We start from the raw sequence: 20,678 nt of genomic DNA, 5'->3' as shown, positions 1-20,678 counted from the left end.
TGTTCTGATGTTATACAACAGGCAGTACACAACTGTGATCTCTGAGAAAAGGGAAACAAACAAAGTGATCTTCATGATTATTCCAGCTTTCTGCCTTAAGGGTCCTCTCTGGACGGTAGCACTGGGAAGAAGAAGCCAAGCAGAAGACACCGATCTGAGTTGAGGAGATACATCAGAATTTAGGGAGACTAAAGCAGCAGCAATTTATGGGGCCAGAATACAGAGCTACCCAGAGAAAAAGCTCCAGACAACTACACAGGAGCCTCCTTGAGCTTTTGGTTGAATACCAAATTGCATATGTGTAAGGGGAGACCACACAAGGCCCAATGAAGAATGATAGGAAAGCTGTGAGTCCAATGTTCTCATTGCTCATTTGGGGCTGGGAGATGTTCTGACAGATTCCATGGAACACCTTGGGCATTCTATAAAATGTCAGAAGAATTACACCTTAGTGATGGGGCCAAGCCAGCCCTAAAAAGAGAAAAGACTGTAGCACACTTGACTTAGCAAAGCTTTAAAATAAGCCTCCAAAGCATCAATCTGATACACAAGTAACATTACTGTGTGACAAAACAGAACTCAAAATTCTTTAAAGGAAGGTAACAGAATACAGATACTCCATAAAGTAGCACCACAATGTTCAGCATATAATCATGAAGCACTGGACAGATGAGAAGCAGGAGAATGTGACCCACAAACTCAGCAACCTGTCAGACAATATCAAATGATCCAGCATTTCTGTGTGGGTTGGTGGGGGCAGGAAACATATCTGAGGCAGAATGAACCCAAATTTTACCATTTTGATACATACATACAGATTCAAGAAACTCAATGAACTCAAAGCAGGAAAACACACACACATACATACCTACACACACACACACACACACACACACACACAACCAAGGCAAATCATAATTAGATTAATGTAAATCAGAAATATCAAGAAAAATCTTAAAAGTAGCCAGGAATAGCATGGAGGACATTAGGAGAAGGAAGGGAAAAATGAAGCGGGAGAAATCAGAGGGGGGAAGAACCATGAGAGACTGTGGACTCCGGGAAACAAACTGAGGTTTTTAGAAGAGAAATGGGTGAGCCTGGTGGTGGGTATTAAAGGAGGGCACGGATTGCATGGAGCACTGCGTGTTATACACACATCAAAAACTAATGCCATACTGTCTGGTGACCAACATAACATAATAAAATAAAAAATTTTCTTAAAAAAGCAGCCAGGAAAAAAAAGAAAACACTATATACAGAGAGCAAAGGTAAGAAACCACTGAATTTACATCAGAAACAATGCACACAAGATGACAAGGGATGCGCAACTTTTAAGTACAGAAAGAAAAAAACTGTCTACTTAGAATTCTGCATCCAACAAAAATATCCTTCATAAACAAAGGCCATGTGGAGAAACTGAAACCTTAATATACCACAGTGGGAGTATCAACTAGTGCACTCTGGCAGTTCCTCAGAAAGTTAAACAGCGTTACCACAGGACCCACAATTCCACCCCTAAGAGAACTGAAAAACCTGTATCCTCACAAAAACTTAGTAGGTGAATGTTCACAGAAGCATTATTCAGAAGAGCCCAGAAGCAGAAACAATTCAAATGCCATCAAGTAAGAAAGTATGGTGTATCCATACAATGGAATATTATTTGGCAATAAAAAGGAATGAAGTATTGATACACGTGGCAAAACGGCTGAACTTTGAAAACACTCTGAAAGAAGTGAAAGAAGTCCGATTCAAAGGGTCACATAGTGTAGTATACCACTTACAGGAAATGTCCAGCATAGATAATTCTATAGAGAGAAGACACTGATTGCCAGGAGGGGAGTGGTTTGAGGAGAAACAAGGCGTGATCATTAGGGATACAGGGCTCCTCTTGGAGTAATGAACATGTTCTAAACTTCACTGTGGCGATGGTGGCCAAACTCTACAGACCTAGGTCAAACCATTAAATTGTACACTTTAAATGCAGGAGTTGTGGCTCAGTGAAGCTATTATTTAAAAAAAAAAAAAAAAAAAAAAGACATTTTTAAAATGAAGGTGAAATATGTTTCCTCATTTTCAAATGAGAGCAAGAGAATTGGTCACTAACAGGTACAGGAAATGCTATACATGGTATTGGCTTCCTTTTTTTTAAAGAAGCACTAACGATTCCAGACTCTGCAAGAAAAATATTAAGGGGGAGACAAAAAAGGGGGGGAGAGCCTCAATGTTTTCCTAGGATATGCAGGGAAAAAACAGCAGGAAATAATTTTTTAGGGAATAAGAATTAGACAGCTGTTTCTTCTCAGAAGAAAAGAGAGGGAGAAGATGTTCTGAAATGGATTTCTGAATTAAGTATCTGAAGTTTTAGAAGTCCAGACCTTAATCACCCTCCACAAAAACTTGTGATCTTTAACTCATTTCTACCAATTTAGAAATGAGTAAGACATGGTGGTACCTGCTTGTAAGTTTACTCAAGTCAGCCTTGGTGACTTCTGCAGGGCTCGGACTTGGTTTTGGGTGGGGGAGTTACGACAACATGTTAAAGCAAGAGCAAAAATGTTTGTCATCACTTGACAAAGTGATGTCAACTGTGCAAAATAACCTGCTCACAGAACAAACAGCTCCAATGAAATGGGTACATTAAGTTAATGAAATGATGGATTACTTCTTCCTTTTTTCCTGTATTTTCAGTTTTCTCTTAGTTTCTACTTACTACTTTAAATTCACTTGAGAAGTTTTTTTGATTTTGGGTTTTTTGGTTTTTGGCAATAGTATCCAAATCACATGAAAAGTAGTTCTGAAAGACCATTTTGGCTGTGCTGAGTACAGCGGTGACATCAGTGAACAATGACAAAGGTCTAGCTCACAAGGGGTTTCTAATCTAACAGGACTGACAGGGTCTCTATGTAGGCACTGACTAAAAAATTCCCAACAAGTGCTCTGGGTGTGGAGAGAAGGAGAAAAAGAGTAAGAAGAAGGCAGAAAGTGAAAACTTGATGCAGAGTCCTTTCTTTATGAAAACTGTAGAAATTATTCTATGCAATAGTCAAGATAAACCTAAGTACTGCAACATTCATGTTAAAAGAAATGTAAGACAATTTTTTAAATGGGCAAAATATTACAAAAGACACTTCCCTGAAGATAATACACTGATGGCAGATAAAGACATGAAAAAATGCTATCATTAACCATCAAGGAAATGCAGATTAAAAGCACTAAGAAATCCCATGATGCACCTACTAAAATGGCTAGCATGGAAAGGACGAACCATACCAAGTGTTGGTGATGATGCGGAAGAACTAGAACTCCCATACCCTGCTGGGAGGAACATTAGATGATATGAACACTTTTGGAAATAGTTCAGTAGTTGTTTTTTTTTTTTAAACATACACCCACCATATGATCCGGCTGTTCCATTTCTAGATAGTCAGCCAAGAGAAATGAAAGTTCACAACTATGAAGAGACTTGCCCACATTTGTAATGCCCTCCAAAGCTGTTCTAACAGCCAAATGTTGGGATCAACTCAAAGGTCCATCCACAGGTGAAGAGACAAATTACGGTGTACCTCATGGTGAAACATTCCTCACCAACAGAAAGGAATGAACTACTGACATGTGCAACAACATGAATGAACCTCAAAATAATCATGCTGAGTAGAAAAAAAGACCCAATAAAGATTATACACTCTCTGACTCCATTTATACCAAGTTCAAGAATAGAGAACACCTAACGGTGGAGATGGAAGACGGAAGCCCAATCACTGGCAACTTCTCTAGGAGGAAAGAAAGATAGTGCTGGAAAGAAGTTCAAGGGAGCCTTCCAGTTGCTTCTAATCTTCTACTTCCTGGTTGGGTGCTGGTCATGTGACTGTGTGTATATGTAAAAACTCATCAACTTGTATACTTTTGACCTGGGCACTTTGTGTCTGCTATACCTCAATAAAAACATGAAACCATTAGAGCAAGGGAGGAAGAAGAGAGGAGGCAGGCCAAGACAAAGAAATGCATGTACCCTAACAGCTGCAGTTACACAGAGAGAAGGGCTTCGGGGAGAGGCTAAGTCCTGCGGCTCAAGCTCTCATCACCTCTGTCACCAAGCACTCATGCCATTGTCTGGGGGTCCCACCATTCTAGTCTCTTTCCACCTCCTCTCAATAAATGACATGCAGAATCATTTATCTCCTCAAGTAGCAGAAGCCTTTATCTCCGTAAGGAGCGCACTGAATACTTTACTCCCCTGCTCAAAACTCCTCTCCAAACGCCCCTCCCACCTATGACTTAAATCCAAACTCCGCATAGCTTGGATAGGGGCCCTTCAGGCTCCAGTCTCCAAGCCCAGTTGCTGTTTCCCTTCCGTGCCCATCCTCTGCTCCCCACTGAACTGGGATGCTGAGTCTTACCTCATTGCTGCCTCACAGTCCCAACTGCATGCCACCATCTGACATGAGGTGACCAATGCTCGACACATCTCTGCCTTCAGAAATACACGCTATCTTGTTCCGTACCAGCTCAGATGCCACGTCCTTCACTCAACCTGAACTTCTCCCTCCCTCACCTCCATCCCCAGAGCATGAGGAGAGTGTCTCTGGCCACTTCGCCATGCAGTGATCTGGATGTCTCTCTCTCTATCCCACCCCTGACATGAGTCACTGATGTACCCTGCAGAATAGACACTCAATTACATATTGTTGGGACATATGAGCACAGTCGAGGAAGACATGGAAGGAGAACGATGATTCGACAGTGAGAGTAAGAAAATTCCAGCTTCACTTGAGAGTTTGCTTCCCAAGTCGACATCATTTTTCCCCACAAGTGCACCCAACATCCTCCGGATGTGGCACGATGTGCTTATTCATCTGTCATCCCAACCCATTTTTGGAAAGAGGTGAGCTTAAGCACTTCACAGACCCCCGAATGTTCTCTCTCCCTCTCTAGTTCCACCCCTTACCTCCACTTCCCACAGGGCTTTTGAACTCGTGGCAGATGTGGCCGACTGCCGGCCAGTGGTTCTCAGGAAGACATGCTGTTTCTTCCTGTGCTCATCGCAGGTAAGAAACTTCTCCTGCTCTGCATGGAACAGCCTTACCACATCACCCTAAAAAGTCAGCACATGGAGGGTTTAAAGACCATGAATCTTACCAGAGAACTTAGCTACTGCCCCACGTAGAGCCAAGTGCAGCCAGCCTGGGAAGTACCAAACTCACCCCCTTCAGGATGTCATCTTTGTTGTCACTCCATTTCATGAAAAGGACTATTTTCCAGCTTGTATTGCAGTTGACAGAATTGACCTGAAAAACAAATACAGTTATTTTTTCACACGTCCCTCCCCACAATTGTTTTCCGGCCCAAAAACTCCTCATTACTGCCTAAGAGGCAGGGCTGTGCTTCCGCTCCAAAATCCTACCAATTCATACCATTAAGATCACAGGAACTGCAAATTTAACTGGCCTGGCAGACGTGTTGGGTAATAAAGGGTGCATTTATGCCCAGCATCATGTATGCTCAAAATGACTAAGGGTGCCTTCTTCACAGCCTTTCTTCTGCAACTCTCCTGCTCTGCAGCCAAAAAGTAAAAGCTCAGTAGAAACAAGGACCGAGAAACATACAGGTGCAAAGACTGCAGTGAACACATTCTAAAATGTGAATGATAAACACTGGTGGCAGCAGCCACCGCTGGTACACTAAACACATGCCAGGCACTGGGCGAAGCACTAATATTCACAACTACGTTCAGTCCTCAGCAACACGCTGAAAAGTGGTAAGGACCATCACACCTATTTCAGACAGGAAAACTAGTGCAGAGGGAGATTGGGGACATGTACAGTAACTAGCCTGGAAACGCAGACAAGATCTTGTGATCTTGACCCATAGACAAATATTTATGTCACAATCAAGTTACTGTCCTTTGGTCCTGGAATTGCCAAATTTGAGGCCAAGGAGATGTTTTGCCAAAGTCAACAAATCCCAGTTGCCGGGCCACCGATGGCCTGTAGCACACCCATCAGAATAAGCAGCCAAAGACATTCATCCAAGGCAAACAAACTGGAAAAATGTGCCCATCTAGCCAGAAAAATGTGAAGAAGAGGCCCTTCTCTGGCTTAACAAATTAGGCAACAATCTCCCAATTATAGGAGGCTTAGTAAACAGAGTCCTAGGGGAGCTATCAGCCCTCCCCCAACCCTGATTCTGGGTCTTGGTTACTCCCCTCCAGAACAGGTATGCTGCCCCAAGTCACTAATAAAGTCACTTTCATCATGCACATGCTGTGGCCCCAAGGAGCCCTGCTCCTGCGGCCTCTCCTTGCCCGCAAGCCATCACGTGCTTTCCCTTACCTCGTTGCAGCCTGGGTTATCCACCAGCTGATGGCTGCTGGCATGTAGGGGCTGGCCAGCATTGACGGGGTTCAGTACAACCTTGTCACCAATGACCACCTGGAAAGGAAGAGACCAACAGAGCTTTTCAAAAAAGGGTCTAACGTCCTTGTGGAGAGCAGGTGGGGATGTTTAGACCACACCCTTGGATATGGCATATCCTCACCCATTACAGCCAAACACAGGCCGAGCAGTGAAGTCCCACAATCCCCGTCCAGTCCCTGGAGAAATACCAAGACCAGCATGGGACACCACTGCCAACTGTCAATATCCCCTCTTTCCTACGTTAACAGAGATCTATAAAAAAAGCTCAGAGTATTAGGAATAGAAGCAGAACATTGCCTGAAGGAAGTCTATTTTTAAATGAATAAAGCTATAATTGTCTATATCTAAAGTAATGACTTTCATACTTTTTTGGTACAAGCCACAATAAGAAATGCAGCTCTATTATATTCCAGTTCATATCTACTTATGTGCACAGATGTGTGTGTGTGTATATATGTATGTGTGCGTACATATATAGATATACATATCTATATTTACCTAAAACAGAAGTTACCTCCCTAAAACAATAGTTATCCTCATTATGTTTAGGACAGCCTGATACTATCTATTCTCCACTTTCTAAAATGATAGTCACAAGCCACAAGCCAATAGTCACAAGCCACCGATGGGAGTCCACAAACAGATCAACACTCGTTTGTAAAACACTATCCTACAAAGGATAATCAACCTTTCCATGCCATCATACCTTCTCAACTAAGGCACAACTAAACAGATAAGTTTAAAGAAAGCCAAGGATTTGCCAAGTATGAAATTCAGGACAAAGCACCTTGCTCTTTTATTGTGAGGGTAGAGGGAAGCAAAACCAAATTGATGGCTTCCTAAGAGGTAAAACTCATCTATTTTCAGTTTGCTACATTTGGGGAGGGCATACAACTAAATTTTCCCTAACTCCAAATACACACACACACACACACACACACACACAAATATAGATAGATAGATAGATAGATAGATATAGATATGGACCTCAAAAAAACCAAAACCTATGGTGAAAACTAAGCTTTACTGGACTTGTTCTTCTCTCCTCAGTTGAGGATCAATATTTACTGCATACCTAATCTGGGAAGGTATGGTCTGTTTCTACCTGCTTCTGGGATACAGCCTATAACGTAATACATACCCCAGCATATAAACGAATGCTTCACTGCCCAAAGCTTGCAAACTTAAATAGCAATATGAAAAATGGCAAAACTCAGTTTGAGATTAAAGCTAGCTGAGCATTTTGACCAGATTTCAAACTGTTTAAGGAACACATTTTGTGTTTGTAAGAAGCTACTATTGTCAAATCTTAACAAGGTCAGAAAAACAGCTTAATAGCATTTAAACATACTTGTTGTCAAGTTGATGCCCACAAAGTGACGTACTAATGCAGCTGACAACAACCAGAATGCTCTGAGTCACATGGACAAGTATTTTGGTGGCTTTATACCCCAAGCAGAGGAGCCAGCTGAGGACCAACCCCAGTCACTGACACGGGATGGAGAATCTTCCAGCTTACCGATAAAGGAACAACTGAAGCTTCATCCTAAAATCCATTCTCCCTTCCTACTGTATCTAGTTATCTTCTCTTCTCCTTTTCTACTAACTGTATTTCCAAAATAGAGAGGCGTTTCCATTCCACTAGTGATCTAGAATGACAGGGACACTGCCCAGGACATTTATATAGGATAGCTGTTTTCATGGCAAAGTTACTGAGGTAATGGGCTATTCATCCAATTTTTTCAGAAACTCAGTAGGAAAAACACAGCTACTGTATTTAGGTCACACTTCTCTCCAAATTTCCCTGTTTCCCAAACATTGGTTTCCATAGTGACTCCCTTCTCTTCATCCAGGATGAGCCTCTGGTTCCAACTATAAAATTCTCCCCATTGACTTTTATATACAGTTAGGGCTGGAGACTTGGCATGGGGCACTCCCCAGGCTGGGAATTTGCACTTACGCTATCTCCGATGGATCGCAGCTTGTAAAACGGCTGAATATAAAACCAGGACCCTTCATTTCCCGCCTCATCCAAAGTCACTCTCATGGCGTTCTTCTCCAGCAGAGCCGGAAGCCTCTTATTCACAGTTAGGTATTTATTACTTTTCAAATGCAGGAGCTGAAAACCCATAGAGGAAATAAGGTGAGTGTCAGCAGGTCTCTGAATCTCTGTGATGTCTTCAGTCACAAAATATGTTTCAAACATTCCTTCTACCCCTGAGCTAACATTAAAGTTAGAAAATTGTCAACGTGTCTGAGGCAGGGAATACCTGGAAAATAAGGAAGAGCAAAGGAAGAAGTAGAGGGAAGAAGAAATATTTTATTCCCCATCCCCAACATGGCCATGAACAAGACGGAAATTGTTCAGGTCAAGTGCACCATCAGCAAGGAAGAGCACACCATCTTTTAACAAGTAGGAGCCTAATCCCATGTAAAGAAGCTGAGGAACTGCAATCTGAATACTGCTGACCTGAATATGAAGCTGAGGGAAGGCACTTTTGAGCACAAGAAATACTTGAAGAGATGACCCTATAAGGAGGTAGTCATTTCATGTGGAATAACATGGCTGCTATAAATTTCCACCTCCAACTGCTAAACACTTTATTCTTGATTCTTGGGAAAACCAAAGATCTAAATGGGAAACAACTTGTCTCATAGTAGGTCTACACCAGGAAGTGCTGATTAATGCCTCCCAAATTAACAGGCTATAAGAGAAGATGGAAGGGTAGATGAAAGATTGCCCAAATCCTGGAGAAATATTAAGATCAGTATGGAACTGCATTGCCAACTGCCAATATCCCTTTTTCACATGTTAATAGGTACACTTTCTAGAACATTCCTAGGAGGTCCACATTCTTCTATCAATTCAACAGCATTCTATCAATGCTGTTCGGGTCATGGGTCTGATTTGTGAGTCCCTGGCATGCCTTGGTCATTATACACAAGTGTAAGGCAACGCCCTCTTAAGTCTTATCATTACCCTGGTGAGTGGCCCCTAATCCTCCATATAGCTGTCCAGGTGCTGAACTCAGTTGGTTTATAAACTGACATTACATAGAGATGGAGATGGATCCCAAGATCCAGGGTTCAGAGAAGTAATAATAAGTAATATCAGCTAAAATATTTTCAGAGCCTACTCTGGGACAGGTACCTATCAATCATTCTAGAAAACTAGAACCATTATTATTCCCATTTTGCTAATGAGCAAACTGAGGCATGGGAACATTTCTTGCCCCAAATCTCATAGTTATTAAGTCACAAAATCTGAATTGGAATACATGGGAGAGTTTATATTCTTAGCCCCTGTGCCTACCTTCCATCTTCAGTTCAAGCCATATTCTCTGATCTAACCACAGGAGGGAGTCCAGAATTTGAAGGCACTGGTCTGACCCAGTAATAAAGCAGATACTGAACTCTGGACCCACCTGGCCCCTTGTGTCCTTTCTCAGTTGGACAGAACTTGAAAGGATGCTCGAGTGGGACTGGCAGGACGTATCTTCACACAGATTTTAAAGCTACTTTATTATTGCAAAAGGCCAAATAATAATAACCCATTTAAACATAAAAGGTTGCTATTACCAATGTGGCAATTCTACTTTTCCCATGCTCTAGATTATCACTGCTATCTAACACAAATAACAATGGGAAAGAATTCCTTTGTAACCAGTCAAGTTTAAATGGTAAGTGCTATCTTTCCAAAAGGTAAATAATGGAGGATAACCAGATGGGTCAGGTCTTCAAAAGTTGGTAACTATTACCCTTTGTGTCTCTATCAAAATGATCTGGCAACTATGTAAGTAGAAAAAGGCTACAGGGGTACCTGGGTGGCTCAGCCAGTAAAGCCTTGGACTTGGGTTTTGGCTCAGGTCAGTATCAGGGTCTCTAGATGGAGCCTCTGATTGGGTTCCGAACTCAGTGGGGAGTCTGCTTGAGATTCTATCCCCTCCCTGTCCTTCCCCCTCTGCTCCTCCCCTCCGCCCACCCCCACTCATGCAGGCACCAGCTCTCTCTCTAAAATAAATACATAAATAAAATCTTAGAAAAAAAGGAAAAGGCTACATTTGGCACTGGACCTCCTCTCACACTATTTTCTGCAAGGATAGACCCAGATAGATTTTCTTAGCAAACCCCACAATAGCTATTTCCTAAAGTGTGATTTAACCCCATGCCAACTTTAAAGGCACAAGGGATAAACAAGTGAACCTCACAACCTGTGAGACAAGACATGAAACCTGTCATCAAATATTCTACCTGCAGGTACTGAATTGCAGTGATTGCCCCATGACCAGCACTTGAACCAACAGATAAAAGTTATAGGAGAAAAAAAAAAAAAAGTTATAGGGAAGCCAATTTTTACCCAATAGAGAGAACGTTCAAGGAAGGCAAGTGAAACAAAAGTACAGCCATCAGGCTCATTTCCAGATAGGGAACTTCCCACTTAAATTACCAACCACAGGGCAGAGTAGCATCTTCTTGCACTGAGAGAGGGCCAACTCAAAAGCCCAAGAATCCAACACATACAAGAAGAAATGCTAGACCTTTTGCACCAGACTGGCTGTCTCCATGGGAGCCCTGTTAGAAAGCTGTCCAAACCAATCTTCTGTGTTTATTTTTCAGCTTTGCTCTTTGTAACACTCCAGCTCCAGAAGAGAAGAGTGGCCATGACCTACCTGGATCACGTTGCCATATTGGATTACGGTCCCCAGCAATTTCCTGTTTTCTGTCTCATTTTGCTTCTTTTCCAAGTCTGCAGCATGCTGTACATGGAGAAGGAAGACTGGTCACAAAGAGAAAACAATGGCTTGTGTTTCTCCACAGTGATGCAAAACCCGTGTCACCAGTTCATACGAGAAATGCAGAAATAAGCAAATACGTAAGCAAAATGAGCAAGGGGTTCAGGAAGCCATCCGGTCTTCTTGGCTTTTTAAAAAAAAATTTTTTTTTTTCTTTCAGGCATTCATAGACATCTGCTTAGGTTAAGATTACATCAAAAGCTTATGTATTTTTGAGGAAAATAGGGTAGGGGTGGGAGAAAATTTGCATAACCCTTTTATGATTTGTAAAAGTCCTCTTTTAATGTTTTGGAATAAAATAAAACTGAATTTAAATGCTGATTTTGGGTGATTTTTGGTTCTCTGTTCTGGAAAATTCATGAGCCTTAGTTTCTACTTTCGTAAAATAAGGATAAAAATAGTACCTATACTCTCATGTACCCATAGCGCCTGGTCACTGCAGCTTTCAATGGAATGCTGCTTATTATTATTAGACATTATTGTAATTTATTTAATTTTAATTTTTTTAAGATTTTATTTATTTATTCGACAGACAGAGATCACAAATAGGCCCAGAAGCAGGTAGAGATAGGGAGGGGGAAGCAGGCTCCCCGCTGAGCAGAGAGCCCAATACAGGGCTCGATCCCAGGACCCTGGGATCATGACCTGAGCTGAAGGCAGAGGCTTTAACCCACTGAGCCACCCCGGTACCCCATTTATTTAATTTTTATATTAGTTCCTTGAGGGGGGGTTGTTATCACCATTTTAAAAAGAAAAAACAGACTCAGAGATTAAAAGATTTACTCAACACTGTAATTAGTTGGATGGTAGGTACACAAGGAATTTGTTAATAATATCTACCTCTGTGTATATTTAAAATTTGCTTAATAATGTCTTATTTTGGCGTACTTGGGTGGCTCAGTTGGTTAAGGTCTTACTTCAGCTCAGGTCATGATCTCAGGGTCCTAGGATCAAGTCCTGCATGGGGCTCCTTGCTCAACAGGGAGCCTACTTCTCCTTTGCCCTCTGCCTGTTTTGCCCCCTGCTCATGCTCTCTCTCTCTAATAAATAGATAAAATCTTAAAAAAAAAAAAAAACCACATCTGTACTGTGCTATGTGAGCACACATGTATACACACACACACACACACACAAAAAGGAGTATTACTCAGCCATTAAAAAGAATGAAATCTTGCCATTTGTGACAACATGGATGAACCTGAGGGTATTATGCTAAGTGAAAGAAGTCAGACAAAGACAAATACCTAATGATTTCACTTACATGTGGAACCTAAAAAAGAAAACAAATCAACCAGCAAGGGGCGTCTGGGTAGCTCTTTCAGCTAAGCATACAACTCTTGATCTCAGCTCAAGTCACAATCTCAGGACCGTGAGTTCGAGCCCCACATTTAAAAAAAAAGAAATGGGGGCGCCTGGGTGGCTCAGTGGGTTAAGCCGCTGCCTTAGGCTCAGGTCATGATCTCAGGGTCCTGGGATCGAGTCCCGCGTCGGGCTCTCTGCTCAGCAGGGAGCCTGCTTCTCTCTCTCTCTCTCTCTCTCTCTCTCTCTCTCTCTGCCTGCTTCTCTGTCTACTTGTGATCTCTCTGTCAAATAAATAAATAAAATCTTAAAAAAAAAAAAAAAAAGAAATGGACAAACAAAAAAGCAGAAACAGACCAGTATATAAGGACAACAAACTGGTAGGTGCTAGAAGGGAGGGGGCAAACACCTTTGGAGTGGAGTGGGAGGTATAGGCTTCCAGTTATGGAATAAATAAGCCATGGGGATGAAAGGCACTGCATAGCGAAGAGAGTCAATGATGCTGTGATGGTGTTATACGGTGACCGATGGTAGCTACACTTCCGGTGAGCATAGAATAACCTATGAACGTGCCCAGTCACTACTTTTACACCTGAAACTAATTTAACATTGTGTGCCAACTATGCTTTAATTTAAAAATCAATAAAATATAATGATGTTGGATATTTTTTTTTAAAATCACATCTATTAAGTAGCAGGGATAATCCTCAAACCCACATTTGGATTAACTGCAAATCTATAGGTACAAAAGGGCCCAGCAGTCATTACTAGTCCAAATTTGGCATGCTCGGGAACCTGGGAAAGCTGAAGATAGGGTTCCAGAAGAGTCTGCCAGGGCCATCAACTGGAACAGGCATTTTTATTCATTTACTTGTACACCTCAGAAAGTACTGTTATCATATTATAACAAAGCTGAAGGGGAACTAGCTTTGTCCTAGGCAATAAAGACACTGTTGTTCTAAGCTCTGTCCCCCAAACCTAGACTGGGTCAAACAGGAATAAATTAGCAGGAAGAAATCAGTATCTAATCTGATGGATAATAAAACCCTGGTGACCCGTTGTGCGTTTCAGAATAGTTCCCATTGTTCTCTTCCCAGAGTTTCCCTCTCCTTGAGGCCAGATGTCCCCAGATGCCAATGGGAAAATGGGTCTCTTTCCTAAGAACGGTCTGCATTCTTATAGGACCTTCTGGGCTTGGGCCTGGTTCCACCACATACCAGCTTTACCATCTTGGCCAAGTTACTTAATCTTCCCAAGCCCAACTCAGCATTCTTGTTCACAAAATGGGGACAACGCAAGGGAGATCAGAGGAAATGTTTGCCTGATATTTAATAGGCATTCAATAAATTCTAACATTATTATACTACATCACTAAAGTTAAGAAATGTTCTAATGTTCTAATGATGAGAACTTCCACTGGTGAACTGGGTGTCTGGGTGGTAAAAGAGTATTTCCATTTCCTTCAAATTCAGCATCTGCTCCATCTCTACCTTCAGTGTAGGTATTTTTAGGAAGGTACATCTTCTGACAAAAATAAGCTGCAGAAAGCAATCCTAAACCAAAAAGAAACCACGTTACAGGATGGAATGACCTCCCTATGTTAGTGCCAATCACGGTTAAGTTTCTCCCATCTGTCTCAGCCCTGTAAAACAACGGTCTATTCAGAGACGTCCCTCCCTCTTTCTCCTGGAATCAGGTACCAGTTTGCTTCTCTCAGTTACCCAAGGATAAAAATCCACTGGGTTCAAGACACATCCAGAAATAATACCAGGATGGACAACATGACCATCCTAGGCATCTGAACTGCCCTCAGCACCGAGCTTAGCTCTCCCTTCCCCTCTATCCACACCCTCCCTACATTTCCTCCCACCTTCTGTTCTCCCTAGTTTCATGCCTGTGCTGCACCCCTCCAGAGATCTCTGGAGTACCCCACACATTCTACAGGTAGTTTCCCAAACACAACACTGGACTAAATGCACTTGGAAGGAAGGTTTAGACTTCTTAGAGAGGCATTTGTTCTTTCTGCTAAGTAGCTGTCTCTGTTAATATGGACAGAACATTCAAGAAAGAAAAAAATGTCCAAGTGGGAAAAATCATACATTCAATAAAATAAGACACAACGTTTTCCAACAAATATAGGTTTTCCTATACTCAAAACCTCCTACTGAAAGGACTCATCTTTAGTAATTCACAAGGCAGTGTTTCTTGGACTTAATGATATAAAGGCACCTAGGTGGCTGTCAGTTAAGCCACTGGCTCCTGACTTTAGCTCAGGTCACAATCTCAGGGTTGTGAGACTGAGCCCGGTGTCAGGCTCTGTGCTCAGCCAGGAGTCTGCTTGAGAGTCTCTGTCCCTCTTCCTTTGCCTCTCTTTAAAATAAATAAATCTTTAAAAATAAATAAATAAATAAATGATATAAAGGTTACAGTTTAAGAGAAAAAACTCTCATGGGCATTCCTCTTACTCCCAATTTCCAGTGGCCTCAGTTTAAGAAGCACTCATCTAAAATATTAAGTTCCTAGTTACACGTAAATGAAGTACAAATGTGGCAACTCAGTGTTTGCTGTCATGTCTAAAAAGAAACATCAAGTCAGTCATCAAGAAGGCATATAGTCCATATTAAAAATTAAATACCACCAGCTCTACATATTAAAGAGTATTTGTTTAAAAAGATATAAAAGGTAAAATTAGAAAACGTTAGAGAACAAATACCTAAGAACCTCTCTTAAAATGCTGACTGTCTCATCGGAAATACTGTTGAAAGATTTAATGATAACCAAGCCTATATAACCATATATAAGAACATTCAATGCATCGGGCGCCTGGGTGGCTCAGTGGGTTAAGCTGCTGCCTTCGGCTCAGGTCATGATCTCAGGGTCCTGGGATCGAGTCCCGTATCGGGTTCTCTGCTCAGCAGGGAGCCTGCTTCCCTCTCTCTCTGCCTGCCTCTCTGTCTACTTGTGATCTCTCTCTGTCAAATCAATAAACAAAATCTTAAAAAAAAAAAAAAAAAAAAAGAACATTCAATGCATCAACCTCATGGACTATTTGAAGACTTCACTTTTCCTATAAGCATAAGTGTACTTTGCTTAAGGAGAAAACTCTCCAATTCATTTTACTTTTTACTAAATACATAAATGCCAAATGTGTTCACTTGAATTCACCCATCGTTCCTTAGATAACTTCCTCCACAAAGCCAAATTCCAGCCTTAGACAAAACCATCTTCATGATTTTTGTGTTTCAATAGGTGAGGCGCAGATCAATAAAAAGGGAGTCAGGTACTAACTACGCCTGGGCCCACTGATTGAGGTTGTTTTGCCCTTGAACAGAACACAACTTGGTCTGTTAAACCCCTCAAGTACATTCTAAGGAATGGCCCATGCTGTGAAACGGTGAACTGACAAATCTTTCTGAAGGATTATCTGGCCACGTCTCTCAAGGATTTTCAATGGGCGCCACTTCGATTTGGCAATTTTGTTTACAGAAATTTCTCCTCAAAAGATAATCTTGCATACAAACAGGTCCATAACAGCTAGTTTCAGTCCTGTAAAAACTGCCAGGATTGTGAATACCGCCCACCCCACAAGGACTGACTATGTAAAATCACAGTGTTGACATACAACAGAGAAAGTGGCCATGTGGCCACTAAACAGGAAAATAAAAAGATTCTTATTCTTATATTAAGTGAAAAAAAGTGAGTTAAAGAAAGAGAATACAGCCGTATGTTCCCATTGATACTTCAAAATGTAGAAATACAGGAATATACAGCGGTGGGGGTTGCCAAATATAAACCAAGACTATATTTGAGGAGTAAGATTTAGGGATTGTATTTTTTTTTCCTTTTCTTACTCATATAATTTGAAATTCTTTTTCTGTAATACTCATGTGTATTATTTCTTCAAAAACCTCATCATACCTCTGTGACAGATAGCCTGGATTTTTAAAATTCATCTTAAGTGTGTTATGTTTTCAAAATTTAAAACCTTGTAATTTAAACACCTGTTGCTCTTCTCCCTTAAACACTGGGTTGAATTTCCAAGGAAAAAAATCACACTTAATGCTATGGTCTCTATCACCATGGTTCACCCTGGATATTACCATGCTCCCTAAGTGACATGAAGGTCAATCTTATCATAGCTACCTGTTAGCTTATGTCAGAAAAACAGAGAAACCATTCTTCAATTACTACAGAAAGGTCACTGGAACATGTAGAAAGGTTATTTAAGGTCAATAAGCTCTACAATGTGTAATACAATATGGAATTAAGGCTTCTGAAAACAAGCAATATAGGACCCAAACTTCAGGAGACAAGAGACTCATCACTCCTCTGGCTTTTCCTAGTTTGTCAAGACTATGACTTAATGTAATTGATAGTTTCTCAGAACCAAAACAGTGTGGGTCAAAATGCTGTCAGCAAACAGTAGTCAAAGCCTTTGAACACATTATTTGATTTGTGGGTGGGAGAAGCTCATTTTGCCAAAAGACTTTTGAGAAATCATGACGAGAAGAGTCACAATCCAATTAGCCCTGCAGAGGGAATGAACACACAGTAACCAGCCACTAGATGTCATTCTCCCTCAGAACGCTGTTTATATGTTGCTTATCCTAGTGAAGAGGAAGTCAAGTGGTCTAGACAACTAATTCCTTAAATGGCATTAATTTAAAATTATCTGACCTTTGATTGGGGTGCTGCACAGTAGTTGACAAAAATAAAAATGAAAACCCACTGGAGACTTGCCATCAACCCGGAAAAGTAGGCAGCTGCCCAAAATACAACATTTTAATGACTGCACTAAAACACGTACACGCCTTCCAGACACTAGAGGGGAAAAAAAAGTCCAAATAAGCAGCAAAGTAGGAAATGCACGAAGTCAACATCCAAGTCACATCAGCAACCCTAATTCGGGGGAAAGTACCAGTTTCCTTTTTAAAAAATGTTTTAAAGAACCAACAGCATGAAAGAGCTATTTCATTTTCTTTCTTTTGCTTTCTTTCTTTCTTTTCAAATGTGTTCAGAGTTCTTGATCACCTTCAAGATTGCATTTTTTTTTCAAATATGCAGGTTTTTTCACAGTTCATTCATGAGAAGGAGCCCTGAAAGGAACTTTCATTGAAAGGAAAAACAGTTCATTACAGGTTGCAAACGGGTGGCTAAAGAACCCCATCCAGCTCGAGACATTATTGTACTGAATGGATGCTTTAACCTTTAATTGAATTAGGTAGGCGCCAACGTCTTTTGAAAAATTGAGATATTAGATAGAAAGCATGAATTTTTAGCTTCTCTTGAAAAAGTGTAAGATGTGGCAGCAGCTCTGGGCCCATGTCCCCATGCACCAACAGCAGGGGCATGGAACTGCCCCGCTCTGGACCCACACACATGCACACTCCACTTAGCAACCAGGCCCACCAAGTTCCTTTTATTCCAGTTGGCTTCCTGCATGGTCAAGAGGAATCTGAATTTCCAACTTCTGCTGTAAAAAGCATAGGAAAAGGAAGGTTTTTGAGAGGTACTAATAAGATCTGATAGAACAGAATGATTTTCATATCAGAAAAAGAAAAGTCCAAACTACGAAAGATGTACTTCTTCCAAGATAACCCCACAGGCATAAGCACTCAACAGCTACTGAGAGAGATGTGCAAAATTAAACAGTCTTGCCCAAACCATTCAACTAGATTGCCACAATCCCAGCACAAATGTCAGGAGGATCCTGGGTCATCACAATGTTTGGGGGAAGTGGGGGTTGCTACTGATATTCAGTGCACAGAAGCCAGGGATGCTAGATTCCCCGAGATGCGTGGTACAATCCTGTCTAAGGACAAAGCATCATTCATCCTGTACAATTGCATGTCTGACTGACATTTACATGGGTTAAAAGGCTGTCTGCAATTTCTGGGTCTAGCTCCTAACTCCACTTTACGTATCAACACAAAGCATAGTTTGATAGGGTTTAATTACCACTAACACATTTACCCAAAATGCAAGTGCTGTTCAATAAAGGGAGGAATGTCCTTTGCATTCTTGGTAACACTACCAAGATCTGACCATTTTGGAAAATTACTTACCAAAAAAATTGCTTTTTAGTGGCAGTACTACACACCTACCTGAGTCATAGTCTTTGGCTGCCTCATTCAGAGTTTATACAAATAGGAGTGAGCATTTACTTCCTTAAGTCCCCTTGAGTAATCCTGCCCAAGCATTAACTAAAGCACACAATTATAAGATTTATTACTTTCCTCTTATTTCTTCTTTATAATTCATTTTTTAAAAATGTGGTGTCTTCAGAGGTTGTATTATGTATGAATGTTATTTCCTGTTTATAGAGTTACACAGTATTTTCTACTAAGAGGGAGTCTACTGAGGTTGAGAATGTCTGCCCTAAAATCATGAAAATAATGACACAATTCCTGAAGTATTCAAAGCAAACTATTTGTTTCTGTTCTCTCTTCTTCTCCTGACCTCTGACTCCCACAGATTCCTCAGACTGAGGCTTGGCACTTCTTTTTCCTCCAGGAAGCCCTCCCTGACTACTCATACTTATTCACAGAGATGGATTTGGGTGCTCCTTCTAGGTATTCCCACAACTTCCCAGGTGCTTTTAGGATCACCTGTAATAGTACTTGCCATACTGTCTTGTCACCACCTCTTTATTCCTTATTAACTCTTGAGCTCCCAGAGGGTTCAGACACTGTCACAGTTTTATCCTGATTACCTAGCACAGTGTTCCTTCAATCAACAAATATTTCTTGAGCATCTACTATGTGCCAGATACTATCACAGGCACGGGGGACATAGCGGTGAACAAGCCAGCCATTCCTTTTCATCTTGTGGGGCTGCTATTCTAATGAATGAAAGAGGATAATTAAGGGAAGTACTAAATATAATTGCAGACTATCATCAGTGCTGAGAAAAACAGAGACTGTGTTGCAGTGGAGGAAAGCCAGCAGGGCATCAATGAGATAAGGAGATGAGGAGAGACCTCGCTGAGATAACGCTTCAACAGAGATATGAAGGAGGCAAAAGTCTTCACTTAGGAAGAATCAGGAGAAGAATGTTCTAAATTGACAAACCGAAAGCACAAAGGTAGCAAAATTGTTAAGAGACTATGGTGCTCAAAAAAAATGAAATGAAATAAAGCTACTGGAGCAGAGTACATGCAGTTCAGAAGGCTCAGAAAACATTATTTCATTATAAGTATAATGGCGGTGACTGCCGGTGTGTTCTCACCCTGCACAAGCTCACTGAGGTTAGGAACCAGGTCTTTTCATCAGACCTAGAGCACCTAACCCCCATCCAACAGAGTGTGCATGGGATCAATGAGGCCCTCCATGTGAGCCTTCCTTTACCAAATGCAGCTGGTCGTGACTTTGCCGCGTATTACTCAAGGGGAGCCAGTGTGACAGTTGACCGGGTAAGCTCCATGGGGCTCACAGATACACTGTGTCTTTAACTATCATCACTAAGTCTCAAAAGAGACCTTTATTTTTCATTCTGGTAGCAAGTATCTGAGTGCCCACTATGTCTTGTAGGCATGAGAGACACAGCAGTGTACAGCAGTGTACCTGACACAAATCCGTGCCTGCAAGTAGTCTGTTGACATGAGTGGGGGGTAGCCAGCTGATAAAATACATTAGAAAGATTATGATAAATGACACTGAGAAAAATAAAGCAAGAAAGGGGGACAGTGAATGGGTTGCAATTTTAATACTACTACATTGGGTATATGTCATGTCCTTCTTCTAAACATCTCCAAGTAGTTCCACACAAATTAGCCTCACAGAAGAATTAGGCCATCGAGATACTAGACACTAGAAAACGATGTCAGTGTTTTACTGACAGAGAAATACACTCAGAGAGGCTCAAAAACTTGCTCATGGTCACAGAGCACATCAGCGGTGGAATAAGCTTATATGCCAACTAGCAGTCAAGATAAAACAGTGATAAAATTTATTAAGCACTTATTGTATGTTGCAGGCACTGTTCATGTGCCTTTCATGTGTCATTTCATATAATTCTCACAATAATTCTTGATGTGGATATTATTCCTATTCCCATTTTATAAGCAGGTAACGAAAGCCCCAAAGAGCCGATTAACCTTCCCAAGATGAGCACTGAGTGAGTTTGCTTCCAGAGCTTGTGCTCATAACCAGTACCGTAGCTAGAGTTATCCCCG

At 41.3% G+C, this 20,678-nt stretch overlaps 1 protein-coding gene across 3 annotated transcripts in view; it reads right to left on the bottom strand.

Moving 5' to 3' along the window:
- Positions 1-20,678, bottom strand: part of ITPR1 (inositol 1,4,5-trisphosphate receptor type 1) — a 327,538-nt gene that overhangs the window by 187,653 nt on the left and 119,207 nt on the right. For all 3 annotated transcript variants that reach the window (XM_032867448.1, XM_032867446.1, XM_032867447.1), the window contains exons 6-10: positions 11,084-11,170; positions 8,374-8,532; positions 6,330-6,428; positions 5,202-5,285; positions 4,946-5,092 (exon numbers count right to left, since the gene is read on the bottom strand). In XM_032867448.1, coding sequence (XP_032723339.1) covers positions 4,946-5,092; positions 5,202-5,285; positions 6,330-6,428; positions 8,374-8,532; positions 11,084-11,170 — 576 coding nt within the window. The remainder of the gene's footprint in view (positions 1-4,945; positions 5,093-5,201; positions 5,286-6,329; positions 6,429-8,373; positions 8,533-11,083; positions 11,171-20,678) is intronic.

Source organism: Lontra canadensis, unplaced genomic scaffold (assembly GCF_010015895.1).
Source record: "Lontra canadensis isolate GAN:19392208 unplaced genomic scaffold, GSC_riverotter_1.0 scaffold34, whole genome shotgun sequence".
Classification (NCBI taxonomy): domain Eukaryota; kingdom Metazoa; phylum Chordata; class Mammalia; order Carnivora; family Mustelidae; genus Lontra; species Lontra canadensis.
Note: the sequence above shows the minus strand (reverse complement) of the source record. Positions and strands in the feature narration are given on the sequence as shown.